The 26,614-nt window shown below is 38.8% G+C and overlaps 1 protein-coding gene across 2 annotated transcripts in view; it reads right to left on the bottom strand.

Annotated features, from left to right (window-relative positions):
* Positions 1-24,076, bottom strand: part of mapkbp1 (mitogen-activated protein kinase binding protein 1) — a 38,277-nt gene extending 14,201 nt beyond the window's left edge. The window contains exons 1-13 of one of the 2 annotated variants that reach the window (XM_008398725.2): positions 23,576-24,076; positions 10,157-10,248; positions 5,799-5,861; positions 4,970-5,027; positions 4,702-4,872; positions 4,480-4,617; positions 4,215-4,397; positions 3,560-3,577; positions 2,869-3,029; positions 2,151-2,340; positions 502-636; positions 214-422; positions 28-119 (exon numbers count right to left, since the gene is read on the bottom strand). In XM_008398725.2, the coding sequence (XP_008396947.1) occupies positions 28-119; positions 214-422; positions 502-636; positions 2,151-2,340; positions 2,869-3,029; positions 3,560-3,577; positions 4,215-4,397; positions 4,480-4,617; positions 4,702-4,872; positions 4,970-5,027; positions 5,799-5,861; positions 10,157-10,248; positions 23,576-23,692 (1,627 nt within the window). In that variant the 5' untranslated portion in view covers positions 23,693-24,076. The remainder of the gene's footprint in view (positions 1-27; positions 120-213; positions 423-501; positions 637-2,150; positions 2,341-2,868; positions 3,030-3,559; positions 3,578-4,214; positions 4,398-4,479; positions 4,618-4,701; positions 4,873-4,969; positions 5,028-5,798; positions 5,862-10,156; positions 10,249-23,575) is intronic. The other variant, XM_008398726.2, reaches the window with a different exon arrangement.
* Between the last annotated feature and the right edge of the window lie 2,538 nt (positions 24,077-26,614).

Raw genomic sequence — 26,614 nt, 5'->3', positions numbered from 1 at the left:
TGGCAGTGTGTGACTTCTGACTCTCACCAGTGTCTGGTTTAGAGAACTCCAGGCAGAGAATCTCTGAGTCGTGAGCTTGAACATTCAAGATTTCCTCCATGCTTTCCAGATCATGGATCCTAGGACACACACACACGTCCAGACACACACATACATCAATCCAGACATATACAAAACCATGAAAGCTTGGGAGATCTTTTACTATGTGCTTACCTGAGAACTCCCATGCGATCTCCAGAGGCCAGGTGTTTTCCACTTGGGCTCACTCTCAGAGTCCTAATGCCCATTCGGTTCTGGTCCATCTGATGTCCCTCTGACACAGATGACCCCGCCTTCTCTGAGTTGGCACCGGCTATTGTGATGCTGTCCATGTCCAGGAGGCTGCTCATATTGTTGTCCACATAAAGGACCTTCTGCAGGTCCTGATGGGGGAAGAAGGCAGATGTTCAACTGTAGTTCAGAAGAGTGGTTGTACAGGTGTGTGTGTGTGTGCTGACGTACGTTGCTCAGGATGTTCCTGTGGAGGACACTGTGTCTGTCGGTGTTCCACAGTCGGATGGTGTTGTCAGAGGAGCAGGTTAAGAAGGAGCCGGGGGGGAGCTGCGCCTCACCTGCTCCTCCTTCCTCTGTGTAAACCTGCAGGAGTCAGAGAGGCAGGATGGGTTACACCCCACTGATCACATGAGGCTCCTCAAGGCTCTATTCTAGAACCATTTTTGTTCAACATCCACATGAATTCTCTAGCTCAACATATAGACTACTACAAAATATTCCAACATACATATGCTGACGACACAACTTTATAATCTTGTCACGTCTAAAGATGCACCGATCCAATATTAATATTTGTTGTCCAGTTGTTGAAGAAAGTTCTAGATTAAGTATCATGACAATGTGTCCAGCCCGTAAGGCCAAATCTATTCAATCTAGTTCTAATTATTACACTAGGTTACAAAAATATCATTTGGAAGTTGTCTATGTTTTTTCAACTGAATTAGGACTATTTTGCACTACTGGATCCAAAAATAACATACATTTTTCTCATTCGGGTCAGGTTTTTATTCTAATTTGATTTAGATAAATCTGATCTTCTGACTAAATTGATTACATTTTTGTGACATTATCAATTCATTTCCATTCATATTTCTCATCCAAAAAACACTAATAAGGGTAAGTCGTCTTCATTGTGCTAAATTCTCCGTCTCTTTCCTGTCCTGATGGAATCTCTCCTCCTGCTCATCACTCATTGATCAGATTCTCAGGAAACGGATCCAGATGTCAGAACAAGTTATGCATTTTGATGCTCATGTTGCTCCATAGTTCAGAAAATTGACCTGATTGAGAAAAACCAAAGTGATTTTTGGATTCAACTCAACAGTTGAAAAACCCCAGACAATTTTTTGGCTGTTGACCAGTGTTATTTATTTTACATTATATTTAGAATTCAAAATTTCTCTTTCTGAAAGAAAGGAGGTTTGTTACAGTTTATTTTTACATGTTTGACTAAAGCAGTCATCCTATTGTTTTTGTCAGTTTCTTTATCATTTATTTTACATTGGATGTTCCACTCCTAAATGCACTGACTGAATGAAGTTGAACCATTTTTACATGTTTGGCCAAACTTGTGAAGTTGTTCATCTTCTTTAGAATTCATCAGCAGCTTACAATCTCAGTGCATTACCACCATCAACCAGACTCAGGTGTAATCCACAAAATTTAACTCTTTTCTATTTTTTAGGGTTTTTGAGCAGTTGGAAAAAAAAAAAACTTTAGGTGTGCATTACAGTTCACACTCTATTTTGGAATGGAGTGTGAACTGTTGCAAATTTAACTCTTTAGTCTAGCTTCCAAATGTTTGATTCATCTTCCCTCAGTCTACCTGTTGGCCTTCTCTCCTAGCTGTGCTCCATTTATAATCAACCACCTGCATCTTGTCAGTAATCAAGCCCCCCAGTATTTCAGCTCCTAATTGGTTGCTGGACTTTTCAGTTGCTTTTCCTGCCTACTCATTGTTTCAATTCCTTCATACCATAGTGTAGGATTATTACAAAGTACAAGTTCATTTCCAGAATCATGACTAAAAGACAGCTGTTTTCATCTTATTATTATGACTCATATTAGAGCAAGATGAGGAAGAACAGAACACGGACCTCGAGGCCCCACACGCAGGATGAGTGGTAGAGGGCCGAGTAGAGCTTCCCTGCCCTGCGGAGCTCCTGGACGTCCCACACATAAAGACTGTGGTCGTTGTAGACGCAGGACAGCCAGCGATTGGTGGGGTCGAAGGTCACAGCTACGGTGTCTGGGTAACGAGAGTCTTCTCTGGAGGAGAAGAGCTGACTGAAGAAGAGGAGGATGAGAACAGAAGTAAATGGGTTGCTGTCCAGTGATCAGTTGACATCATAATGATCTGTATGCATGAGATTTAAAGCAGACCGTGAGTCTGATTATGAACTACAGGAAAAAAATCCCTTTACATACTTTCTTCAGTTACAACCAATAATTTGTAACTCTAAACTCAGTATGTCTATTATACTGGGTTTTATGTATTTTGAGTTGTGTTGCCTTCATTGCTTTTGGCAAATTGCAGGTGGAACATGTTATGTTTTAGCCCCAAGTTCAGATGGCTTGATCAGAGCTCTGGGATGTTGTTGAAGATCATGACTCTGCTTTAAACTTCTCCAGAACTTTCTCCCTGACCGGCTGCTGACCGGCTGCTGACCGGCTGCTCGTTCTTTAGTCTCCATGACGCTAATGTTCTCCAATGTTCTCTCACAAACCTCTCAGACTTTCCATTATTCAGTTACTAAAACCAGTTGACAATTATTTCAATAATTTATTAACAGTTCCAGCTTTAGGTGGGTTTACCTGGCTTCCACTACAGAGGCGATGTCGGCGCCCAGGCAGTGGGGGCGCGGCAGAGAGCAGAGGAAGTGCAGGTTCACAGGACTGAAGACTCGCACCGTCCCATCAGAACAACCGCAGAAGATAAACTCCTCGGTGACGGACAGACAGGTGGCCTGAGACGACTAGAGACACACACACAGACAGACAGACATGCTCAGAAACTCAGAGATGGAGACATGTTCCATGAAGCAGCTTAGTTTACTACATGACCGCAGAGGAAAAAGCCAACAACTCTAGAACGGTCGATAAAACGGGATGAAACCGGCGGACAATGCTGAACCGAAGGAGCTCGGTAATCAGAGCGGGTTTATTCATCAGTCGGCTTAGTTCAGTTGGCGAGCCAGTCATGAATGCATGCTTTGATATGAGCAATGAGGGTGAGAGGAAGAAAGTGGGTCTTTTGATATCTTCCGCCCAGTTAGTCTTCGGAGACAAACAATGAACTTTCTTGTGTTGATCTGGGCAGTTTGGCTGGGCGAGTGCTGGATCGCATCAAAATGAGTGAACGGTGACGCTGGCAGCTGTGAGGAGGATTCTCTGTGGAGCATCTCATGATGGAGTATGAGGTTGTGGATAAAAAAAAGTATTCAGAAAATGTTGGAGTGAGAAATGACAGCCTGAGGGAAGTGATTCCAGGTGAGACAGGACTTACACAAGCAGAGTCGATTCTCTGCACAGGAAGCAGAGGGGAAAGCAGAGGAAGTTCACTTTAGAGCAAAATTCACATCACATCAGCGACACACACACACACACACACACACACACACACACACACACACACACGCACACACTGCTATTAAGCCAATGACATGCCAGGACAAGATCTGTGCTGCTGCAGCAGGATAAACCTGATGGATCGGCTCAGGAGACGATGGTTGATTTTGTGCGAAACACTGAAAAGTTTTTACACCCCTTGAATGCTTTCGTTGATCGACTGATACAGGTTTTTTTAAGGTCTTTCTCTGCAGCTGCTCCAGAGGCACCATGAGGCTGACTGATGCTGTTCTTGTCTTTCAGTCAGGTTAGATGGATGTCCATGTCTTGAAATGTTTCCATGTCCAGATGACGGATTGACCAGAGCTCTGTGATGTTCAAAACTTTGGATGTTTTTCTAGAAACTAACTCTGCTAAGATTTAGTGCAACTGACATTTTTGTAATGACAGCACATCTCTTTTCAGCCAAAAGGTGGAAAATAAGAAATCACAAACAGAAAAACAACACAAATACGGCTGATGTGCATCTACAGAGAATAACAGGAATGTAATTTTTGAAATCCTTAAGATTCCTTTAACATCCTTGGACTCACCCGCAGGTCCACCCACTTGTCAAGCAGCCTTCGGTCATTAAACTCACACAGCAGACCTGAGGAAGTGATGCAGAAGGTGGAGGAGGACTGTCGCCCGCGGCCACATGCCACGTCGCTGAAGAAGTTATTCCGTAGTTCTCCGAGCAACCCTGAACGGCCCAGCAGGGGAACAGTGGCGTTCAACTGCAGGCACACAAACAATGGCTACAATCCGCTCCGGTTCTACTCTCAGCTGGTCATAACGACATTAGTGTTAAAACTGAACCTTGGAGGTCTTGGTGTGGTCCAGGTACCAGAACTTAACGTGTCGGTTACCGGCAGTAACAAAGTAGGAGCTGTCGTATGAGAAAGAGACGGCCGTCACTTTGCTGGAGACCTTATTGGCTGCCACCACCACGTTTTTCTGACCAACACACAAGAGAACATGTTAACAGGTGGGACGAGTGATCTGTTTCCCCCGGCACCTGCCCACCGACTGCAGGTATACCTTCCAGTTCCACACATTGACCATCATGTCGTGCTGGTAGCCCACACTGACAATGTATTTCCCGTTGGGAGAAAATGCCACGCAGGACACTCCATATTTATGTTCCTGCAGCTCTGCGACCTGAGCGTGCTCTGACACCTCCCACACCCGAACCGCTGGCATGTGACCGCTCTGAGGGAGACGAAAAACGAAAACATGAGAATCATGTTCAGGAAAACTCAACCCTGCGTTCTCTGATGTTTTTATGTGGAGGTCGACAAACACTCACCTCTCCCGTTACGACATATTTCCCATCGGGAGAAAATGCCAATGTAGTGATCGCCTTTCTGCACACACACACACACACGTACACACTCATCTGATTATAATATGATTCCGATCTTTTAAGTAAATAAGGGAATTTTATTTATATAGCACATTTTCAGCAACAATGCCATTCAAAGTGCTTTGCATGAGTTAGACAAAATAATAGCAAAAGAAAAAACGTATTCCATAATGTATAAAGTAATAGGAGTTTCTCTGGATAAATTAATAGAAAAGGAAAAAATAGCTTCTCTGGATTCTACGTTTGTTCAAATTCCTGCTCTGGGTTGCTAAGCAGAATAAGATTAGATACACCAGGAGTTTCTCTGTATTAACTAAAAGATTCTTGGAATCTTTTTGCTCTAACTAATAGGTTTGATTCCTGTTCTGGGTTGAGTGAAGTATATAAACTAGATGCTCCTGTTTTGAGTTTCTAGATAAGTATAAGTACTCCATCATTTATACGTTAGAAGCAGTTTCTCTGGATAAACTAATAGGAGGAGCAGTTTCAGATTCAACTGCTTCACACAAACATTTCTGAGAACATCAAAATGCTAAATTATTTAAAGGAAATAAATATTTTATTGGATCATCATTTTGTTGGAAAAAACAGAAAAGTTCCATTACAAGCACAAATAAATAAGGTGATTAATGCCGTAATTGAGTGGATGTAAACCTTTCTCTGTCACTGTACACAGAAAGGTGACTTCCTTTAGGATAACGTGTTAATAGTACTGTAGACAGTTGGATATGTTAGTTTGGGCTGCAGATGTAGAGGTCAGGGGTCATTTTACCTAGAACTGTTCAAGATGTGCTGCTGTTTGTTCTTGCGAGGATTCAGCAGGATGATGACACACCTGGAGAAACACAGGATCACACAGAGTTCAAAGGCTGAGCGAGACAAACAGAAAGGAGGTGAGTGAGAGAGAAAAATGAAAACACGCTGGCAGGCAAAGGAAGCAGCAGAACAACAAAAAAAAAACCCTCTTTATTTTAATCGATTTTTTTCTTAAGGAATTCCCTTAAGAAGAATCCTTCCTAGTGCCAGTGCTAGTGATCCAGTACTAGTGCTAGGAGCGAACACTAGCACTGTTGCCTAGCACTGTTGCCTAGCGCTGTTGCCCAGTGCTCGCTCCTGACGATAGACTGCTTTGGAGGTGAAGACTGGATGTAACCCACTGACTTGCAAACAAATACATTTGTGGGTGTTTAGGACTACACAGGATAAGACGTTACCAACAGAACTTCTGGCCCCTGTGAATTTTGGGACGAGACTTAAGTAGATTTGGCTTCTTTTAAATTGATACCTTCAAATCAAATCAGATTATCTGTGGAGCTTGTAGGTCACGTCCTTTCAGACTTTCCCACAAGGCCCTAGTGTAAAAAGGTTGACAGAGAAGATGAGGGATGACTCTTCGTGGAATGTATGACCAGTTTCCAGCTGTTTTGACATATGGATGATAACAGATGTTCTGAAGTCATAATGATATGCCTGATGAATAAGCCTGACATTGCATTGTTATTTCCATTTCATTGCTCAACCACAACTCTCTAGACACACACTGAGCTTAATTATGACCTGGTGCTGGGAATCGGGGCTGGGCTTCCCTTCCAAAGCTAGTTAAGAGTTTTCTAAGCAGCCCTGGCTCCTGGCTGAGCACGTCTGAATCAAGTTAGAGTGAATCTGCTGCAGCTTATGCTCCAACGCCCACAGGCTCAATGTTGTGGTGCAAAAAGTTACACAAACCATTTTTCCAACAAGTACTATGCTGACAAGATTCACTGCTCCTTATGGGGCTCAGGCTTTGGGCCCCATAAGGAAAACTGCTGTTTTTAGATTAGGTTTAGGACTAAGGTCTAAACTGAGTTGAAGTTGTCTTGGGTTAATCATGTAATGGTTACGATTAGGACAATGGTTAGGCTATAAAATAAATGAAAAATGAATGGAAGTCAATGTGAAAATAGAAAGACCTATTTCTATTCTAACCTTGGAAAGCCTTGTGGCCTCCCAAGGTGAGAAATGCTAAAACACACACACAGAGAAACCTTGTCAGAGTCAGCAGGCTGTGTGAAGCAAAGTTATGTCGAGTCTGACTGGAGGTGTGAAAGCTGCAACATCAGCAGCATTATAGTCACCTTTCTTTCACACTGTTTCTATAAACCAACATTCCTCACTGCAATTATCTTCTACAGCCTCATGTACTCTGGAGACGGTGGGCTTCACCGCCAGGCGTCTTTATGGTGCTTTGTGTAAGACTGGTGCTTGTTTTTAACACAGTTGAATGGTTTTCTGTTTTTATTTCCATTCAAACTTGGTACTAGGTGTAAAACGGAGTATTACACCTAGTACACCTGATTTTATTGTGTGTATGTTTGTGGAAGCTTGAGGATGTTATTGGGGTGAGACTGGAGAAGAACCTCATCGCGGGGGAGAAGTCAGGGAGGTAGAGGGGTGAAAGGGTTTGGTTTGTTTTCTGAAAAAGGCTTAAGAAAAGCTTCCATCTTTTTGGCCAAAGGTTAATCAAAAATGTTATTCTTTTTTATTATTATTATTATTATTATTGTGAGCTATGGTTGGACAGACAAAATTTCCCCTTTTGGGACCAATAGCGTATTATCTATCTAACTTTTCTAAAAACTAAGGGCTCCAGCTGGAGAAAATGTTTAATATGGATAAATCAGACCCAGTTTATCTGTCCACTTAACACGTAGGTTTTAAAAATAATAATTTGATAGTATCAATAGTATAAATCAATATTCTTAAGATACTCTTTTCACTAAATGGATACAAACTGTTGTGTGTTCAAAATAAAAGCATGAATATAATGAAGTTTATTGAACTGAATGTTCACTAAATTAATTCATGGGAAGCTAAGTGCACTAAACGTTTTCAAAGTTCTGAGTGAATAAAGTTCTCAGGAAGGAGAGCTTATTCCTCTATACAAATTTGCCCTGAATTTTGTCACTGTGTTACACCAATAGATACTAAAGTAAAAGACATAAAAGGGGAAATAAAGGTGAAAGCTAAACTACAGCTTTGTGGATGTAAATGTGTAGACTGCTTTGGGTCTGAGGAAGTTAGGACTGAAGCTCAGGTCAAACTTTCTGGGTTCAAACAGAAAGTCTGTAAGTCTGTGTTTGCTGACGATCTGAAAAAGGTTCCAGCTGATTGTCCTGAAAGCAGCCTGTGTGGCTGCTGTATGAAACCATGCAGAGCTGAAGTATTAAAGGACTTTATCACGTGATGAAGAAGATCCAGTCAGCATTTTCTTTGCCTGACTGTGAACTGGACGGTCCTGCAGCACATCTGCAATGCAGCAGAGGGTTGGGGCTGCAGGAGGAGGGGCCTCTGCTCTGTCGGCTCCTTCTGTTACTCCTGAATGCTACTGGACCCATGGTACAACACAGCTGCAGCTGATTTAGTCTTTGCTGTTATCATATCCCCTTTTCAGATGAGTAAAAAAAAACAAGTTTAAAAACAGTTTGATGTATTTTCTAGACAGATTGCTAAAGCTGATGCCTGTAATTGCAACCTAGTCGTAAAACCCATGATGTAGACAGTAGTGACATAACACAATCAGACACAGACTGTGCAGCATGTCTGCAGAATCAAACCGATGAGGAAAAGCCCAGCCTCATTAAATCCTTCTGCTCTGCTTAAAACATCACATTTACAGTATTGCATGAATGTCTCTTTATTTTTCCCCAGAATGACCTAGATTCACCCCTGCTGCCCCCCTACACCGTTCCACTAACCCACTCTCTAGTCTTCACTCTCAGTAAGCTGAAGTCTTTGCCGTCGAGCTGATGTGGAACCTGAACACATATCGACCAATCATAATCTCCATAGCCTCCCATATCTGCAACTGATTGGAAAATTCAGTTTTGCAGTGTTGAGGTACAGCAGTTAACGCGACTGATCCGTGGACACCGGCATTCTTCTAAAAAACAATGGTTCTTTTCCACGTTTTAAATGCGTGCCAAATGAATGTATGCTGCACCTAAGGCTTATTTATAGTTGCAACAAATTAATACATAATTTAATTTCTACTACATAAAATGCAAATCAGAATTTTTTTGCTCTCAGATATTTTTTTCTTAATTGATTTCACAGAAGATATCTTGGTGGACACTGGACACACATCTGCTAATCAGTTAATCTGTTAAAGCGCTAAGAGAGGAGCTCATTTTTTGTTTAGCCCTTTAGCCAACTTTGAGAACATGTAGCGCACTTAGCTTACCTTAATTAAATTTTTCCTGATAAATTTTAAAGCACTAATTTACCTGGTTGTTTTTAAACTTTCAGTTGAATTAAATTTGACCCATGAGTTGAGGTTTTGATTATCGACAGCTAAGCATTCTTGAAGTGGATGTTTATATTTATGCTCTTATTTTGAAGGAGGTTAAGACTGTTTAAGCAGCAGTTCCGTTTCCTCTCCCCACGTTTTCTTTGCCCTATAACTTTATTTTGAACAAGAAACACCCAGGAACAAAATAAAATATAGATAGTAGAGAAGAAGATATAAACATAAATACAACATTATTCAGCATATAAATTATAATGTAAAGTATTATGAAAATTTAGCTTTCTGAAATACCGTGCTGTTGTACTGCTTTGGAATTAGCAGAATTACTATTTGTGATTCTATACTGGATTTCTGTGTTTGGAATTCCACACCTATATTTTATGATACAGGAAATTTCTAAAATTTAAGATCTCTAACAAAAGAGTGAAAYGTTATTGTAGTTGTGAGTTTATTTGAACAGATATGTGGAGCATCATACTGGATTTCTAGATATTAGTGAGGCAGAGAGTGTCAACTTTGTAACTCTTAGTGCTAAGAAAAAAGTTACATTTTAAATTTATTCAAAAAGTATTCAAAAAAATCTTTAATTTTTAAACATAGTATTTAAAAGACATCAATAACTAGATAAAACTTTTATCGGCAGATCAGAGATCGGCCCAGTGCATCTTTATCATAAAACTATTTTAAAAATGTGAAAAATAATGCCCATTCCTAATGTTTTTAATATGGTTTGGTTTATTTCAACTTCTTAATATTATTTACTGCTGCTACATCACATCCCAGCAACTTTTACCATCATCACACAGGCCCCGCCCACATCCCATCCACACACTGTGAATACTCACCCAGCAGGATACGCCAGCAGTCCAGTACGTGGGTCACAGGCCAGCGCTCGGTTTCCTGGAGATGTGATCCCAAGAACCTTCTCCAACGTCACCTGCAATGCAAAGGTCAGACGTTATTTTGGTGTAGCTTCATAATATATTTATTCTCCAGTTAGTCTCAACAACAACTCCAACAGAGATAGACTGAGACCCCAGCCAGAACTTCCCCTGATCAGTAAAAGTGCCAAACTCAGGTTTGTCTCATCTCTTTAGATTGAGACTGATCCTCTGACAATGAGAGACATACCTTCTCATCTCTCCTCATTCCTCCAAACAACAGCGACCAACTTTGCACTAGAGATAAAAACTACAATTCCCAAAATACTTTGGCATAGGAAAAACAAGAATTTGTATAAATTTAGAGGTGTTACACACAAAAGCAACTACAGAACTTTGGAACAGGTCTGCTCTTCCACAGTTTTCATTACATCACTCTTTGAGCAAAGGTTTGATCCTCCCTCTGTTCTATTCTGGATTTCTGTGGTAGAGGATCACATTGCTATACAAACAATGTTAACCAGTATTTATAGTAGATGCCACAGGTTATACATTGCCTTTAAAGCAGAACCTATGGACACATGATGGTGACCTCTGACCCACCAATCAATTCACAAAGCAACTGGCAGCGCTGAGACAAGCCAGAGGAAAATGGGAGACAGTGGAAGTTAAAATGATTTATATTATTATTGATTTTTTTTTTCTTTACAACTGACTGTGTTTGAAACATTTTGTTTGAATGAAGGGAACCACGTCTGACAGGTTTCAGGTTGTTCATGTTGATGAGAATGCTAAGGAGTACCACAGGGTTCAGTGTTTGAGCTACTTTTTTACTTTATGTATGCTTCCAGAGGGAATTCTTAAGAATCAAATTTGGATACATTTCCAGCACAGTGTAGCTGCAGTTGGCGCTCCTGCCATCTTGGGTTTGGATCTCTCTCTGTTTGAAGAGTTTGCATAATCTCTTGGTGCAGAGGTACTAAGTAGGTGTTCTTCAGATTACATCAGTTTCACTTCACAGTGCAAATACATGTACATTTGTGTATGGAAGCATGAATGGAGGGACAGATGGACAGAAGAAGGGACATATGGATGGATGCCTCCCTGTCTGACTGTGGATGAAGTCATCCTGTGAGCTGATCTAGCCAAGTTTATACCAGTATGAAAGTCATAAATTCAGATCTTTAGAGCTCCAAGTACAGATGTAACAGTTCCCTTACGCAACAAACTGCTTTCCATTTTGTCTCCGAGACAAACTAGTCTTCACTTAAAATAGTCTATCTACTGAGGGAGTACAGTAACTGACTTTGATCAAACAAACACTTACTTCATGCTCCATGCTTCTTTTAAGTGTCCTGATGTGATCTGACCAAAGTGTTAGGAAGATGCTCAGCTTATCAGCCGTTAAAACTGTTTATCAGCCTGAACTTAAAGCTGTTTGTTGTGAAGCTCAGTGCTAAGCTAACAGCAGAAAACTTCAGCTCTGACTCAGTCCGTCCTCCTCTCACATGACTCTCCTCCTTCTGCACCAAACTCTATTTATATTTTTACCCATTCTGCTCTGACTTCAGTGTGAGAAGAGACTGAAAAAGGCCATCTGTTTGATTCAGCAGCTGCCACTTATTCTTATTCTTATATGTCAGGCTATTGATGGTGGTCAAGCAATTTAAATCAAAAACAGAAACCACATCGTTCTTTCTAAATATAAAGTCGCAGTGTCCAACAAGTGAATAAACTACTGGACATAATAAAGGGATGTCTAGGGATGCCCAAACAGGCTTCCACCCAGCCTGTTTGGGTCTAATGACTGAAAGGAAGTATATACATCAAATTAATTGATAAATAGGCTAATTGTCAAAAGTATAAGAATGTTGGCAATACTTTGATGTACGGAAATGTACTAGCCAGTTATGTTCAGTCTCCTGGCAGAGTTTTATTTCTCCAGGGATTCTGTATCCTAGTTAGAATAACCAAGACACTGAACCACATGAATCATCAATTTGTTCAGCCAATCATATTTGGAATTTAAGCTAGTGGGTATGTTCTTAATAGCTGCAGGGCACACTCATTGACCCAATGACAACGGATGTAATGTAGCAAGTCATTAGCAAGACAGTGAGCAACAGCAACAAGTGCAGATTTGGTTGATGATCAGAATGAGTTTGATAGTGCCTGACCAGTGACTGACTGCTTTGAAACTCAAAAAATGTGCTGAGGCACACAGTGAGCAAAGGTCACCAACATTCTGCAGTCAGTATCTACAGATCTTCAAAGTTCATGTGACCTTCAGATTAGCTGAAGAACTGCACAAAAAAAGCTTCAGCTAATAAGTGTCCATGGCCAATAGCATTCATGACAGGCTTTGTTAGCTCTAGCAGAGAGCATGGGGGACAAAGAGAATGGGCAGTGCCACAGGGAGAGCTGATTGACAGCGTTAAGACCCTCCTAATTCTGATTGGTTGTTTCTAGTTAGTATTGGTTGTTTCTAGTTAGTACTCAGAGCACTGGAGAAGGTAGAGGAGCTTAATTTTTTTCACATATTAACTGTCTCATACCATACTGTCACACGACATTATGACAGTTGTAAAACATACTTTTAATTAAAAGTAACATACTGCAGCTTTAATCTAAATGGACATATATGCCTTCTCTTAGGTTTTACACCAGCATTTCAGTCAGGCTCACTAGTGTAGATGACAGACCTCCTGCAGTTAAGTTTGGGACAGCAGACTAGAGTCTCCCTCAGCTGAGCAGCTGCTTTCTATGCTAGCTGGCTATTTGGCAGCTTGCAGGTTGCACATGGTTGATGTAGGCTCTTTTCCTATTGGTTCTATTCTGATATCTGGTAAGGTTGTGTGGTTCCTGTATGACAGGGGAAAGATAGTCTGATGAGTTTTTGAGAGCTCTATCCATTTCTTTGAATGCTTTGACTCAGTTTAACATTTGGTTTATAGATCCTTGTATTTTATATGTACTTGTATCCAACCATTCTTTAGAAACAAGTGGAGAAGGTTACAGACTGTCAACAATTTGTTAAGCATGCACTGGAACTAATAGCTACATTTGTCAGTCATTTGCTTAGATAACAAACTGGAAGTGGTGAGTTTGGGTGTAGCTCTGTTAAGTCTGAATAGAAATGTCAGTAGGCTGTGTTGCTGTGTTGTAAATTTACCAAAGATGATCAAGTGCAAAACATAGTATTTTTGTAATTTAACAGTGGTGCTTTGGGTGGAACACAACAAGGCTGCTTTAGCCCCAGTGACCTATTCTGTCTTTGCGAACAGGTTGAGGTCAGAGGCGGGGTGACAGACGGTTAGTGGGAGTTCAGGTTGAGAGGATATGCAAAGAGCCAGAATGACCTTATGGTTTGAATAAACACACACAACAGAGGATATCAAGGCTCACTAAAAAATATATTTCTGTTATGGGCATGTTCAAATTCAGATGTACTGACATGCAGTAACAACACATCTCAAGGCAGATGGTAGCACCCTAGGGAGGATTTTCTTTTGTGCCACCATATGTTGGTCTGTGACATACAATCCAAGTGAAACATCAAGATTTTGGGTTGTACAAGTGTTACAAAATTTGCAGTGGGACTCAATAAAAAAAATTTTAATCGAGTTAATTGCTATGTCTGAAATTAATTGATCACAATTAATCACATTTTAATCAAAAGCTATTGATCAACTAAGCAAGATTTTGAAATCAAAAACCAATTTTTTTGCAAAATTGTTGAATAAAAATTAATTATTCACAGAACTTCTTTAGACATATTGACTGTGGGCTCTGACATTAGGGACGTCTGTGTGTGTGCTGCTGCAACAGGTTTAACATTGAGATGTTAGTTTAGGCTTGATTAGCTTCACTGATAGGCTAACTACTTTTAGCACAACCTGAACACAACGGTCTTTTCCAGCGTCCCATTAGATCGTATTTCTGAAACAAAAATTAACCCAAAGTGGAACAAAAGAAGCAGCTTCATCATCCATCGTATTTGTTTGCAGATAAACAAACAAACCACCAATCTATTACGCCCAAATATTTGTGGGGGGAAAAAAGAAAATGACAAAAAAGAAAATGACAATTGCATTAAAATTTTTGTGTTTAATTAATCAAAATTAATGTATTAAAGTCCCGGTTCTACACAACATATTTTAAAATATATCTAAAATATATTTTTAAAACAAAACTTCAGGGTGAATGAGAGAGGCTCTTTTCAATGCTGTGAGGAACACAGCACAGCAGTTTTAGAGGTGCTTCCTAATCTTTTCTGTTCACACATCACATCTTTATCCTCACTGAATCCAGACTAATGGGAAAAAGTGGAGCTAATCCCACCACGTTTTCCTGAAGTATTTTGAATTCTGCGAAAACATCAGCAGGGATTCCTCTGTTGTATGGCTGAATCACATGTTAACCCACCACCACTGGTAAAATCTTTGATTGGAGGCTTTAAAATGCTGCTTACTGTTTCCGCGTTGTTTATGGGATGTCGTGCCAGCGCATATTTGCTCAGCTGTTCATAAACATGTTGGATATGAATGAAAGAATAAGCAAACTAAATAAAAGAAAAAAACTACTGAATCACTCAGCTGCTAGTGTGATCCAATGTTATGGCTGATATTAGCTCAATGTGGTGATGGACAAATATTTTTTTGCTCAGTGTTTTCCTTGGAATAACATGCCTGATGCTTATCTCAACGTGACAAATGTCAACATGCTGGAACGCTTGAAGGCACGCCGTTGAGACATGCATGACTAACCTCTAATCTGTTTAACACTGGACAGAAAATGTAAACCACGCTGTTCCACATTCACAATGCACACAACCTGCTGCTGGCGTGAAACTAACCTTAGCAGGGCAAATGTCAGAGTTCAAGGCAGGATGCGTCAGGAAAAGTCGTTCCTGCCACAGTGCAGGTTTGCAGACAAACTTTGGAACAAAACAAAAGATTTCTGGAATGCATGTACTCTGTACAAATGAGAACAAAGTTAGGAGATGTCTGGCCGTGCCACCCAACACAATGGTTAGAGAAAACCAACTACAGCACAGTGTTAGATTTGTGATGATGTGGGCTTGCTGCAGGAGATGATACTGAGTGGTTTCTACATATTTACACTTTTCTTTATTGTTCCTGCAAAACTCAGTAGCAGAAGGTTTTGGCATATTTTCAACAAAACAAATAGAAACCATTTTTTCCCCAGTTCTTATTATTTGGCCAAGTGTTGGACGGAAGAGTCATGGACTTAAGGCTTCAGCCATAGCTGGATTTTAGTTATTACTACCAAGCAAGTTAAAGTGTACTGCGCAAAAATACAAGCATTTACTGTGCCAATCCAAAAATCTTAGGGGGGGATCTAAACTTTCAAATGACTCAAAATAAACTCATGTCAAAACGACAGACAGCACAAGAGCTTTAGCAAAACCCCAACAGAGGAGTTTCTCCCCCGGGTGTTTTACTGGAAGCTCCTTCTACAAGACAAACAACCACTAATCATTTAAAAACCACAGCAAGATGACAGACAATGAGTTGACGTAAGAACATCTGCCTATTATTACAGCTGTCATTAAATTATGATATTATTAAATTGCTTAGTTATGTATTCTTTTTTTTTAAATGCAACAGTGACCACAAACACCCCCAGGAAATGCTTTATAAATGAAACATCCCATAATCCTGTTTGACTATCGTCCTGCTCTGTTTGGAAGATTGGAAAAAAAAACCCTGAAGATTATGAGAAACTGTAAACTACACCTGGTGTCCGTCCATAATAAAATCATACAGAATTTACTCAGTGCATCTTAGTTGGATCTTAAGCGCACAAAGGAGCGTCATCAGTGATCCTTCCTCCCAGTTAAAGTCTGTGACAGTGGTTTACATTTCTGCTGATATTTGCACATCTCTGCACGGTTTTATTTTCACATGTTGTAAATAGCCAGTTGTTTTTAATACGCAAATACACATGCACAAATTTAGTCGACTCTTGATAATCACACAGTATTTTATGTTTTAATTTTTCCCTTACTGTACAGTATATTACTTAGTTTTGGGATTTTTTAAATAACTTTTTACACTTTTATCTTTGTGTGAACCTCATGCGATTGCCTGTCACTTTACTGCTGTTACACTTTAAATTTTTACCACTGTGGAACAATAAAAGATATTTCTATTAAAAGCTGTTCTTCTGTTATCACAGCTAAATAATTCAGGATTATTGCTTTAAGGTAGAACCTAAACAAATAATCCTATCAGCTGGCCTTGGTGCAACAAAATAAAGTTATCTGAATAATCATTTATTTGTTCATACAGAGGGCATGGATTAACTTGTGAATATGAAAGAAATTCCAAGCAATTTTTCCCAAATAATTTCAATGAAAAAACTAGCAGTGAGACCTTTAAAAAAAACCTTGAATAAACGAATGGCTGCATGTTGTAAACAAGAAAGGACAAAAATAACATAAAAACCACTGTGTTATTGTGGTTAGTATGAACATTTCATATACTAACTCTGTACTTTGGTTTAGTTTTGAGAAAAAAAAATTATGTCATGTTGAGTGGTTCCTCTGTGGTTCTATGTACACAGTGTGAAAATCTGGAAAGAACTGGCCCACTTTTTTTTTTATCATGTCCTGATTTATAAGCCTCTTGAATACTAGAGAGTATACTCTACAGGCCTAGTATATAGCACTATATAAGGTGCTCTGTCTAAACAATACCCTAGCCATGTGTTACCTGTCTCTGTTGGAAAGAGTCTTTGTTTTAGAGACAAGTCACATGCTGATCCCTTCTCTTGTCTGAATCACATTTTTGGGTCAAAAGAAGCTCTGAAAGATCTTTTCTTTTCAAAAATGCACCGATTGTCCAAAGACCGGACACAGTGGAAGAAACGGCACACATGCTTGTTGGTGTGTCAGCCAAACGCAGACACACCAATCCTCTTTCTTTCTATATATATATTTATATACCACACAGTAAGTAGTTAGTCTATAGATGGGGACTGTCATGGTAACAAAGGCTGCTGTTGTGTCTTTGCCACACAATATCAGCTAATATGCTAGGAAGCTAGCAGCATATGTAATTAACTGACAAAAAAAACTCTGATTGCCTTTTACAACGTTTAGATCGTTTGCAAGTGATGCAGAATGAATAATAATAGCCTTGCAACAAAATTTCAATATGTACATTTTAAATATATAATTGAATGACAATTCAATTATATCTTTAATTGTATTTGGTTACAGATTCACATGATGCATACAGTGGACCTCCTCATATTTCTGGTTCAGTGGTTCAGTATTTGTTCCAAATTATATGTAGAAAATGTAACTATTGCCGTATTTTTTCCATAGATCATATCTAAAATACAAACCGGATTCCAAAAAAGTTGGGACACTAAACAAATAGTGAATAAAAACTGAATGCAATGATGTGGAGATGGCAAATGTCAATATTTTATTCGTAATAGAACATAGATGGCAGATCAAAAGTTTAATCTGAGTAAATGTAACATTTTAAAGGAAAAATATGTTGATTCAAAATTTCACAGTGTCTACAAATCCCAAAAAAGTTGGGACAAGTAGCAATCAGTGGCTGGAAAAAGGAAATTGAACATATAACAAACAGCTGGAAGAAAAACTAACACTAATTAGGTCAATTGACAACATGATTGGGTATAAAAAGAGCTTCTTAGAGTGTCAGTGTCTCTCTGAAGCCAAGATGGTAAGAGGATCACCAATTCCACTGACTAAGCTCCACAAGCTCAGCCGTTTCACTGGGCCAGGAGTCATTTAAAATGGAGTGAGGCAAAATGGAAGACTGTTCTGTGGTCAGATGAGTCACGATTTGAAGTTCTTTATGGAACACTGGGACGCCATGTCATCCGGACCAGGGAGGACAAGGATAACCCAAGTTGTTATCAACGCTCCGTTCAGAAGCCTGCATCACGGATGGTCTGGGGTTGCATGAGTGCTTGTGGCCTGGGCAGCTTGCATGTCTGGAAAGGCTCCATTAATGCAGAGAACTATGTTCAGGTTCTAGAAAAACATATGCTCCCATCTAGACATCATCCCCTTCAGGGAAGACCCTGCATTTTTTAACAAGATAATGCCAGACCACATTCTGCAGCAATCTCAACATCATGGCTATGTAGGAGAACGATCTGGGTACTGAAATGGCCAGCCTGCAGTCCAGATCTTTCACCTAAGAAGGCCCAAGATGATTGAACAGTTAGAGGCCTGTATTAGACATGAATGGGAGAGCATTCCTATTTCTAAACTTGAGAAACTTGTCTCCTCTGTCCCCAGACGTCTGTTGAGTGTTGTAAGAAGAAGGGGAGATGCGACAGTGGTAAAAATGGCCTTGTCCCAACTTTTTTGGGATTTGTTGACGTCATGAAATTTTGAAACAACATATTTTTCCCTTAAAATGATACATTCTCTCAGTTTAAACTTTTGATCTATGATTTGTGTTCTATTGTGAATAAAATATTAGATGTTGGCACCTCCACATCATTGCATTCAGTTTTTATTCACAATTTGTTTAGTGTCCCAACTTTTTGGGAATCCGGTTTGTATTTGTGAGAAAATAGAGCTTAGAGAACTGAAATATTTAGTCGCAGTGGCTGGCATGTTCAAAGCCGTAAATCCAGCCCTTACGCCATTTATTTTCCTTGCGGCTGATTGGCTGTTCCCCGAGAGTGGACATGTGGAATATTGTAGATGTTAGCTTCTGCGGTAGTCCTGAGACTGTATCCAGTGTGTGTTTTCATGCATTTTGTGGTGTGTTTGGTGTTTGAATTATTAAAATAGGTGGATTTACAATGGGTTTCAAGTATTCTTGTGATGACATTTGTAACAAAAAGATTTGACTTGAAGTTTCATTCATACTGTACATTAGATTTGTTTGTACTTCAGAGAATCATAAGATGAAAAAAAAACAACAAAAAAACGCTAATGTTTCTCACAAGGGACAGTGCTGAAAGGTCACATTTGCTCCAGTACTAACCAGGCATGTATAAAATCCTCCTGGTATGATAATCCTGAGTGGAAATATCACAGTTTCACTGCGTTTACATGACAATCAATAATATAAATTAGATTCACATCAGCTAACTGATTTGTCTTAATAGAAAACCAACAGTCATTCCTCCTGCTGAATGAGTGTGTTATTCCCTACAGTTATAATGTTCTTATTTATTGTTTTGTATTTTGAAAAAGATGCTGAGTGTAGAGGTAAAAAAAAAAAGATCCCTGTAGCTCTGGTGTTCACAAATGAGACAGTTTAATTCTACTGCTCATTTTTATCTGATATGAATACAGCAGTCATTAGAAGGAAATGTGTGTGAATGAGATGAAAAAGAAAATAGTCTCAGGAGGAAGCTGTTATCTGAGAAAATGAATCATGTAAATAAAAAAAGTTGTTTTGTTTCCATTTTCCAGTGAGGTCATAAGGAAACAAAATTATCACTCTAATGATCTTAAAAGGCGTAATTTCTGATAAAATCTCTTCATACAAAGAATGAAAAGCAGGTAACTAGCTCCTCCTTCAGAGATGTGTTTGAATGTGGAATGTGATTTTCTTTGTTTACCAGTCAGATCTGCTCAACTTATTTACTAGGGAGTTTTCAAGGTTTGATTATTTTTTTAAGTGTGTTTTGTTACACAGAGATGACAAAAATTGGTATTAGCGAGTCCAGACATCTACTAAATCAGAGATCAGATATTGGCCACAAAATCTCTGATCAGTGCATTTCTAGTGAATGACTGTGATACAGAAATGGGAAAAACATTAGAATGAATAAAACATTGCTACCTCTATCAGGGAATTGGTTATATATATATATATTTTTTTTTTCCCTTTTTTTTTTTTTAAGTCCTATTTTATTTTAAAAAATGAGAGAATAGGCATTAATAATTTACAGGTAAATACAATAGATTATAGTCAGGTGTCTAATCTCTAGTCTCATTAGCAGGTTGATATTAAAGCACAATAATAAATAAAGGGATAAAAAAATAAAAATAGCACTACAAAATAATAAATACATAAAACAACCTTAAAATCTATATATCCTTACGTATACTCAACACTGAAATCTTTTGTCTTTTCAAGAGCTAGTTCATAAGATATATTTACAGCAGCTGTTACTATTTGTCAACGTATTAAGACAAAAAAAATTACTTCTTTAATCTTATTTTGTAAGCTCTTCAGTTGTATTATCCTAGATTTACCTCCTCTGATTTCTGAATTAGCCCCATTTTATAGCTTTGCTTTAACTTCAAGCAAACGACCAGAGACGCATTTAACTTTTCAACAGTTTGTAATGTAACAGTACATTTTTAATGCAGGATTTCGTCACACATTTTTGTAAAAAGAACAAACGAATACAATGTTTCTGCATAGTGAACATCCAGGTCACCCGTTTTCACACGGGATCATAAGGTCAGGCGCAGATGGCCAAACAAGCAGAAGATCAGAATTTGCTGGTTTTGTTAACTCTACACTCCTGACAACTGATAGAGCGTGAGGCCCATGGTAAGTCAAATAAAAAATATTTTGTGGCCACAGAGGAGGACATATACACCAAAAATAAACCTTAAAAGTTTTATATTAATTCCACAAAAGCACATTATCTGGTATTTGTTGTACAAGTTGTACATTCTGAAAAAAAACCAGACAATTTTTCATTGTTAAGTCAGAAATTTGTAAGAAGTCTAAAATCTAAAAGCAACGGGACACCATCCCTCAGGGAGTTGAAGACGCCCGGTTGAAGTGGTGAGTTCAGGTACAATCTGGATATCAGAACATTTCCCAGGAGCAGACTCCATGGGCCATGTTATATTCCAGATCTCGATGAGCTCATGACGAGTCTGCCCCCAGGACATGTTCTGAGTCAGGATGTGCAACTTGCACTTTGGAAAATATCCAGATGTGCATCTCATGAATTTATTACTTAAGCCTCAGAGGACCTCTGGCATTTTTTGTTGCAAATGTCTGAAGTTTTTTTTTTTTTATCCAAATTTCTGACTTTAGAATGTCAGAGAATATTTCACTTTTAATATTTAAAATGTATGCACTCAATAATGAAAAAAAATAAAAAAATTTCTTGCAAATTTAGAACTTTTCAACATGCAAAATATCCAATTTGTTTCTTGTAAATGTGTGAAATTAATCTAGAAATATTAAAATTTCTTCCTTGTTAATCTAGAGGGATTTTTTGATGGAAATGCACTCCTCAATGTTCATGTTCTTTATTTCCTTTGAAATACAATGGCCTTAATACTTCGTTGTACCCGACAGTTTCAGATGTCTGAAGTATTTCGTCCACTTCCACAGAAGAAGCTTCCTGCTGAGAGCAGATCTTCCTGAACCAGAATCTGTCTGATCATCTCTGAGCCATGATGGACGGCAACGCGGCAGCAGAGACTGAAAACAACAATTGATCAGGACAAAAATCATCCACAGAACCTAAACGGATTTAATCTGCCCATAGTCCTGTGCAGTTATTAATTTGACTGATTTCCACATGTGTGTAGCTCATAAACACTGCAATTAGTTGTAGTGACAACTGACAAACAGATCATTAAACACTTACAGTGGCCTAAATAGATCAGGAGATGCCCTTCTCTCTTTATGACATAAACGTTGCAGATAAAAATGTTTTTAATCACATCTAAACCTGCATAGAATGCTGAAGTTGTTTATTGCAGGATCTACTGATTCTGGCTGAAAGCTGAACTCTTGCAGCACATCTGATCTCAGCAGTCTAACAGGTTTTCTGCAGGGATGAGCACGCAAATGTTTCCAGAAGGCAGGAATGTTCACGACAAACGGCTTCTTCGTTTAAAAAAACAATGCCACGCACAGACGGAAGGATGACTTCCTGAAGACTGCTATGTACCCACATGGAAGCTGAATTCTCCCCACAGCTATGTGTGACCAGATGTTTGTCCCCGCAACACCAGTAAAACAGGTCTGGTGAGCCTCAGAGGAGCTCAGAGGAGTGCAGAGCGCAGCTGAAGCTTGGTAGAGTGGTTAATGGAATAATGAGAGGGAACAAGCATTTTGGTTAATCAGCCGAGTCCTGGATAGCAAAGCACTGAATATTTTTTATGCTTAAATATAACAATAACTTGATTCTGAAAAGCAAAAGATTAACAAATATTTTGCAGCGATAGGCCATAGTTTGGAACCGGCCAATATTTACTCAGCCATTTCTGATCAGTAATTGGGTTAGTGGCAATCTGTCAAGTGATTAACAGTATCTCAGAACTCATATTTTCAGGATATAAACATTACATTACACCATCCTATAGCAGTATGCTAAACTACTAGCAGCATGAGCATTAGCAGTGTTTCCATTCATTGATCAGTTTGACATTTTGAAAATAAATTTGCTGACTGGAAACACGTTAATTTAAAAAACTAACTCTTTTCGATCAAACGTTTTGGTGCAAGGATGAGGTGTGGGCGGGGGGCTTCGGCCATATCGAAATAAGATTATTTCACAAAATTGAAATGGAAACATTTTTTCCACATTGCATGAGTCACATGATCAATAACCAGATGTTACTACTTACGCAAACCACGAAGAAGATGACAGGAAGTATTTATAGGATGATGGCATGATGTGCTTTTAATGACATTTATCCCTCAATAAGCTTATTCATGTGTGATTTAAATTGCCTTTCTTATATAATGGAAACACTGCAATTGCGAAATTGTGCTTTTTTGACATTAGCAGAATATAGAGAAAGTTTTGAACACATTTGTAATGGAAACACACTTTTACTGTTGAATAAAAATGAAATAAATGGCTCATATGCTTGGCTGCAGTTCCTTCATTTTTAATTGGATCCAAAGCTACTAACTTAATCAAGGTTCCTGGAGCAGTTTTCTATTTTTATGTGTCTTTATTAAACAAATACAACCACTTTAAATCTGAATCTGCTGTTTAGATCTCCAGGATAATTGGATAAATGCAAAGAACCTTATTGGTGCCTCTCTAACGTTTGGTCAAGAAAAGTTCAAACCAAAGACTTTCTTAGAGAGAGAATGGATTGAGAATGTGTTTTGGAAGTGAATAACTGAGCCTGTGGAACAATGGGACAGAGGAAACATGTTGCTTTTAGAGTGAAACATTCCTGAAAGCGTTGGAATGTCACTTTAAGGTTCACAGTCTCAAATGACAGTCGGATAATCTGTTAAAACTGTGTAATACCACGGTTATTAATAAAGAAAAGAAACGAAGACACACTACTGGAGGAGTAGCAGCACGTCGAGCAGCCGTCACAGTAACCGGGTCAGCAGACACACCGTTATACAGTCTGCGTGCGTGTGTGTGTGTGTGTGTGTGTAGGGTCTGTGGTGGGCATGTACGCACCTTGCTGCTTAGGTCGTTTTTGTGCCGCGCGGTTCCGCTCCGTCTCAGCTTGATGGACGGGGAGCGCAGCAGGTTCTTGATGCGCGTGCGGATCGTTCCGCTTCCCTCCGCGGACATCTCGACGTTAGCTGCCGGCTAGTTGAGTCTGTCAGCGCCGGGCAGCTCTCACGTAGCTCACGGTCAAGCGTAAATCGCCCTATGCTCTGCCCCAGCGTCCGTTGGTGCGGTCATCTTGTCTAGAGTCCGAGGTGGACCAGAGCCTTTCAGAGAGCCTGGGCCTGGTTCGGTTGAAGCTCATTCGGTCCGAATGCGCTCACCATATTAGCCTGTTTGTCTCCTGCTGCAGTAAAAGGTAAATCCAGTCAGGCTGGAGTGAGACGACCCACTCTCCGACAGCGTTAAGTTCGCATGCGGCACGTGCAACCTACTTCCGGTAGTGCTTTTCACGATAAGATGACTAACGTACGCTCTGGATGTCAAACGGTTTACAGTTAGATTTTTGTTTTGCTTTAAATTTTTCTTTTTTCTTAAAAAAAAAAACAAAACAAAACAAAAAAAAAAACATCGAACTGCATATTCTGGTTGAACTTTGTTAACAATCAATAAGACTTTTATTATATTGTCATATCAGTTTTGTTTGTTACATCTCAGTGTTGCTTTTGACACTGTCGATCACAACAGTGATAGTCAATAAATTAGTATGCAAGTACAGATTAAAAGTACTTTTTGAAAATTCCCACCTTTAGACCATTGTACTTTTCGTTAAGTCCACATTTTTTGTTTTTGAAAATAATCTATTTATTGGCCTGATGTTAAATTCTAATTTTAAATGTGATGTGTTTTTATTAATTATAACTGGAAAATGAAAAATAATTCACAGTAAGAAAAGGCTTTCAAGCATCAATCTCTGTATAATTAATGTGTTTAATGTTTCTCTCTTAGTGATAAAGTATTTAAAATAAAGTAGGCTTTTCAAGAATTTTCTAATTTACTGAATGGATATGTATTCTCTTAGAAATGCTTGAACATGCTGTAGGGAGGAAGCATGGTGCTGGTTTGTTAGGACAAACTGGAATATTAGGATTCCAGTTTGTTTATGTAAATGATAAATCTTCACCCTCCAGGGTTACTTGTGGAGAATAGGGCCAAGAACAAAACCTTGTGGTAACAAGGTTCTGTTCTCGGCCCTATTCTCTTTGCTATATATAACAATTGTTGAAATGATCAGAGGATTGTAATGCTGATAATACTGAATTATATTTATTCATAAATATAATTTCCTTTTGTCTTCTTTGTGGTTTCCGTCAGTAGTAACATCCTGTTGTTGATCACATCGTAAGTGTGATGCCAATAAAAGTGTTTCCATTGTAACTTTGTAAAATACAATCATTTCGTGGCAGCCAATAAACCACCTCATCCAAGTACAAAAACATTTAATCACTTTGTGTTTCCATTAAGCAAGTACCTTTTTGTGAATTCAATTTGGGCAATTACATGGTCAATGGAAACGCAGCTAATGACATTTTGGATGTAAGCTAATTAAGCTCTTTTTAATGAATTAATCTAAATCTGATGATTTTGTACAATAATCTAAGAATGATAGAAGGTGGGGCAGCATCACGCAGCAGGGACAGGGCAGCTGGTCAGAGTGAATTGGAAGATGACAAGAGTTAAATACAGAAGAAAACCTGTTGGTTTCTGCAGAAGACTAAAGACTGGTGTAGAGGTTTACCTTCCAGCAGGACAACCACCCTAAATATCAACTTAAACGCCTATTAATGTGATAAGAATGGTCTAGTCAAAGTCCAGAGACATACCCAAAGACTTCAAACTAGAATTTCTCCATGGAGCTGAACAGATGGATGCAAAACATCCAGCATGATAACTTAAGCAGGGTTTGTGCAGGTTTCATAAAACTCCAATTTCAGTTCTATTAAGACCTTTTTATAACCACCATCTATGGAACCTTAAGACCTATAAAATCACAAAGAAATCGTATGGGTTGGCAACAGAAGTGAGTCAGTGGCTAAGAAACTTCCTCTAGTCAACTGGTGATAAATTTACACTTATCCATGATAGACATGAAAAAGCTAGCTAGATATATTAGCAACTACTTAGCAGTAATCATAACCACCTCAAGTCACAGAACGATATGAAGATATCTGCGCATGACTCAAACCTTTGCCTGACATGAGAACAAAAAAATAAACGCCAATATAAAAGATTAAATAGTCCAGCCATGACAAAAATTTAAGACCAATTTACATTAAAAATGGAAATTAAGACATTTTAAGGCCTTTATATTAGATACATAAATTTAAGATGTTTTAAGGATGTGCAGACACCCTGCTAAATGTTACTCCATCCAAGCATCTTCCCATTTTCATTCTGCAGATCAAAGCCAAAAACACAAGTTTATTTTAAAAAAAACTTTATTAATATTAAAGTGTACCGTTCTGTCGTGGTAAAGAGAGAGCTGAGTCAAAAAGCGAAGCTCTCGATTTACCGGTCGATCTACGTTCCGACCCTCATCTATGGTCATGAGCTTTGGGTCATGACCGAAAGAACGAGATCACGGATACAAGCGGCCGAAATGCACAGCAAATCCAGGAGGCCCAGATTGACACTGTCAGATTTGATTTCAACACTTTTAAAGTGTCTATATGGGTCCACACCAGAAAGCGTTAATTTAACTCTTTTTGGAGAGTTGGTACCTGAACTCTTATAAAGTGTCAAATATCAAATCTGCTGGAGTTAATAATTTAACACTTACTAACACTAATACAGTGTTAGATCTTAATATTAACTCTCACATATTAACTCTTCTTCAACTTCTTAAGAGTTATTTGTAATTAATATTAAATAGGTATTTTATTGTTTTGAACTTTAAAAAATTATTTGTAAAATAAACATTTAATAAAGAGGCAATGATTTTCTCAAATGCATTTATTTCAAAACGTGCACCATAATTGCAAAACATATTACAATGTGGAATAATGTGCATGTTTCACATGTAACTTTCATTCACATATTGCTTAT

The sequence above is a fragment of the Poecilia reticulata genome, linkage group LG22 (genome assembly GCF_000633615.1).
Source record: "Poecilia reticulata strain Guanapo linkage group LG22, Guppy_female_1.0+MT, whole genome shotgun sequence".
Taxonomy (NCBI): Eukaryota; Metazoa; Chordata; class Actinopteri; order Cyprinodontiformes; family Poeciliidae; genus Poecilia; species Poecilia reticulata.
The sequence above is the reverse complement of the archived record's forward strand: the minus strand, read 5'-3'. Positions and strand labels throughout refer to the sequence as shown.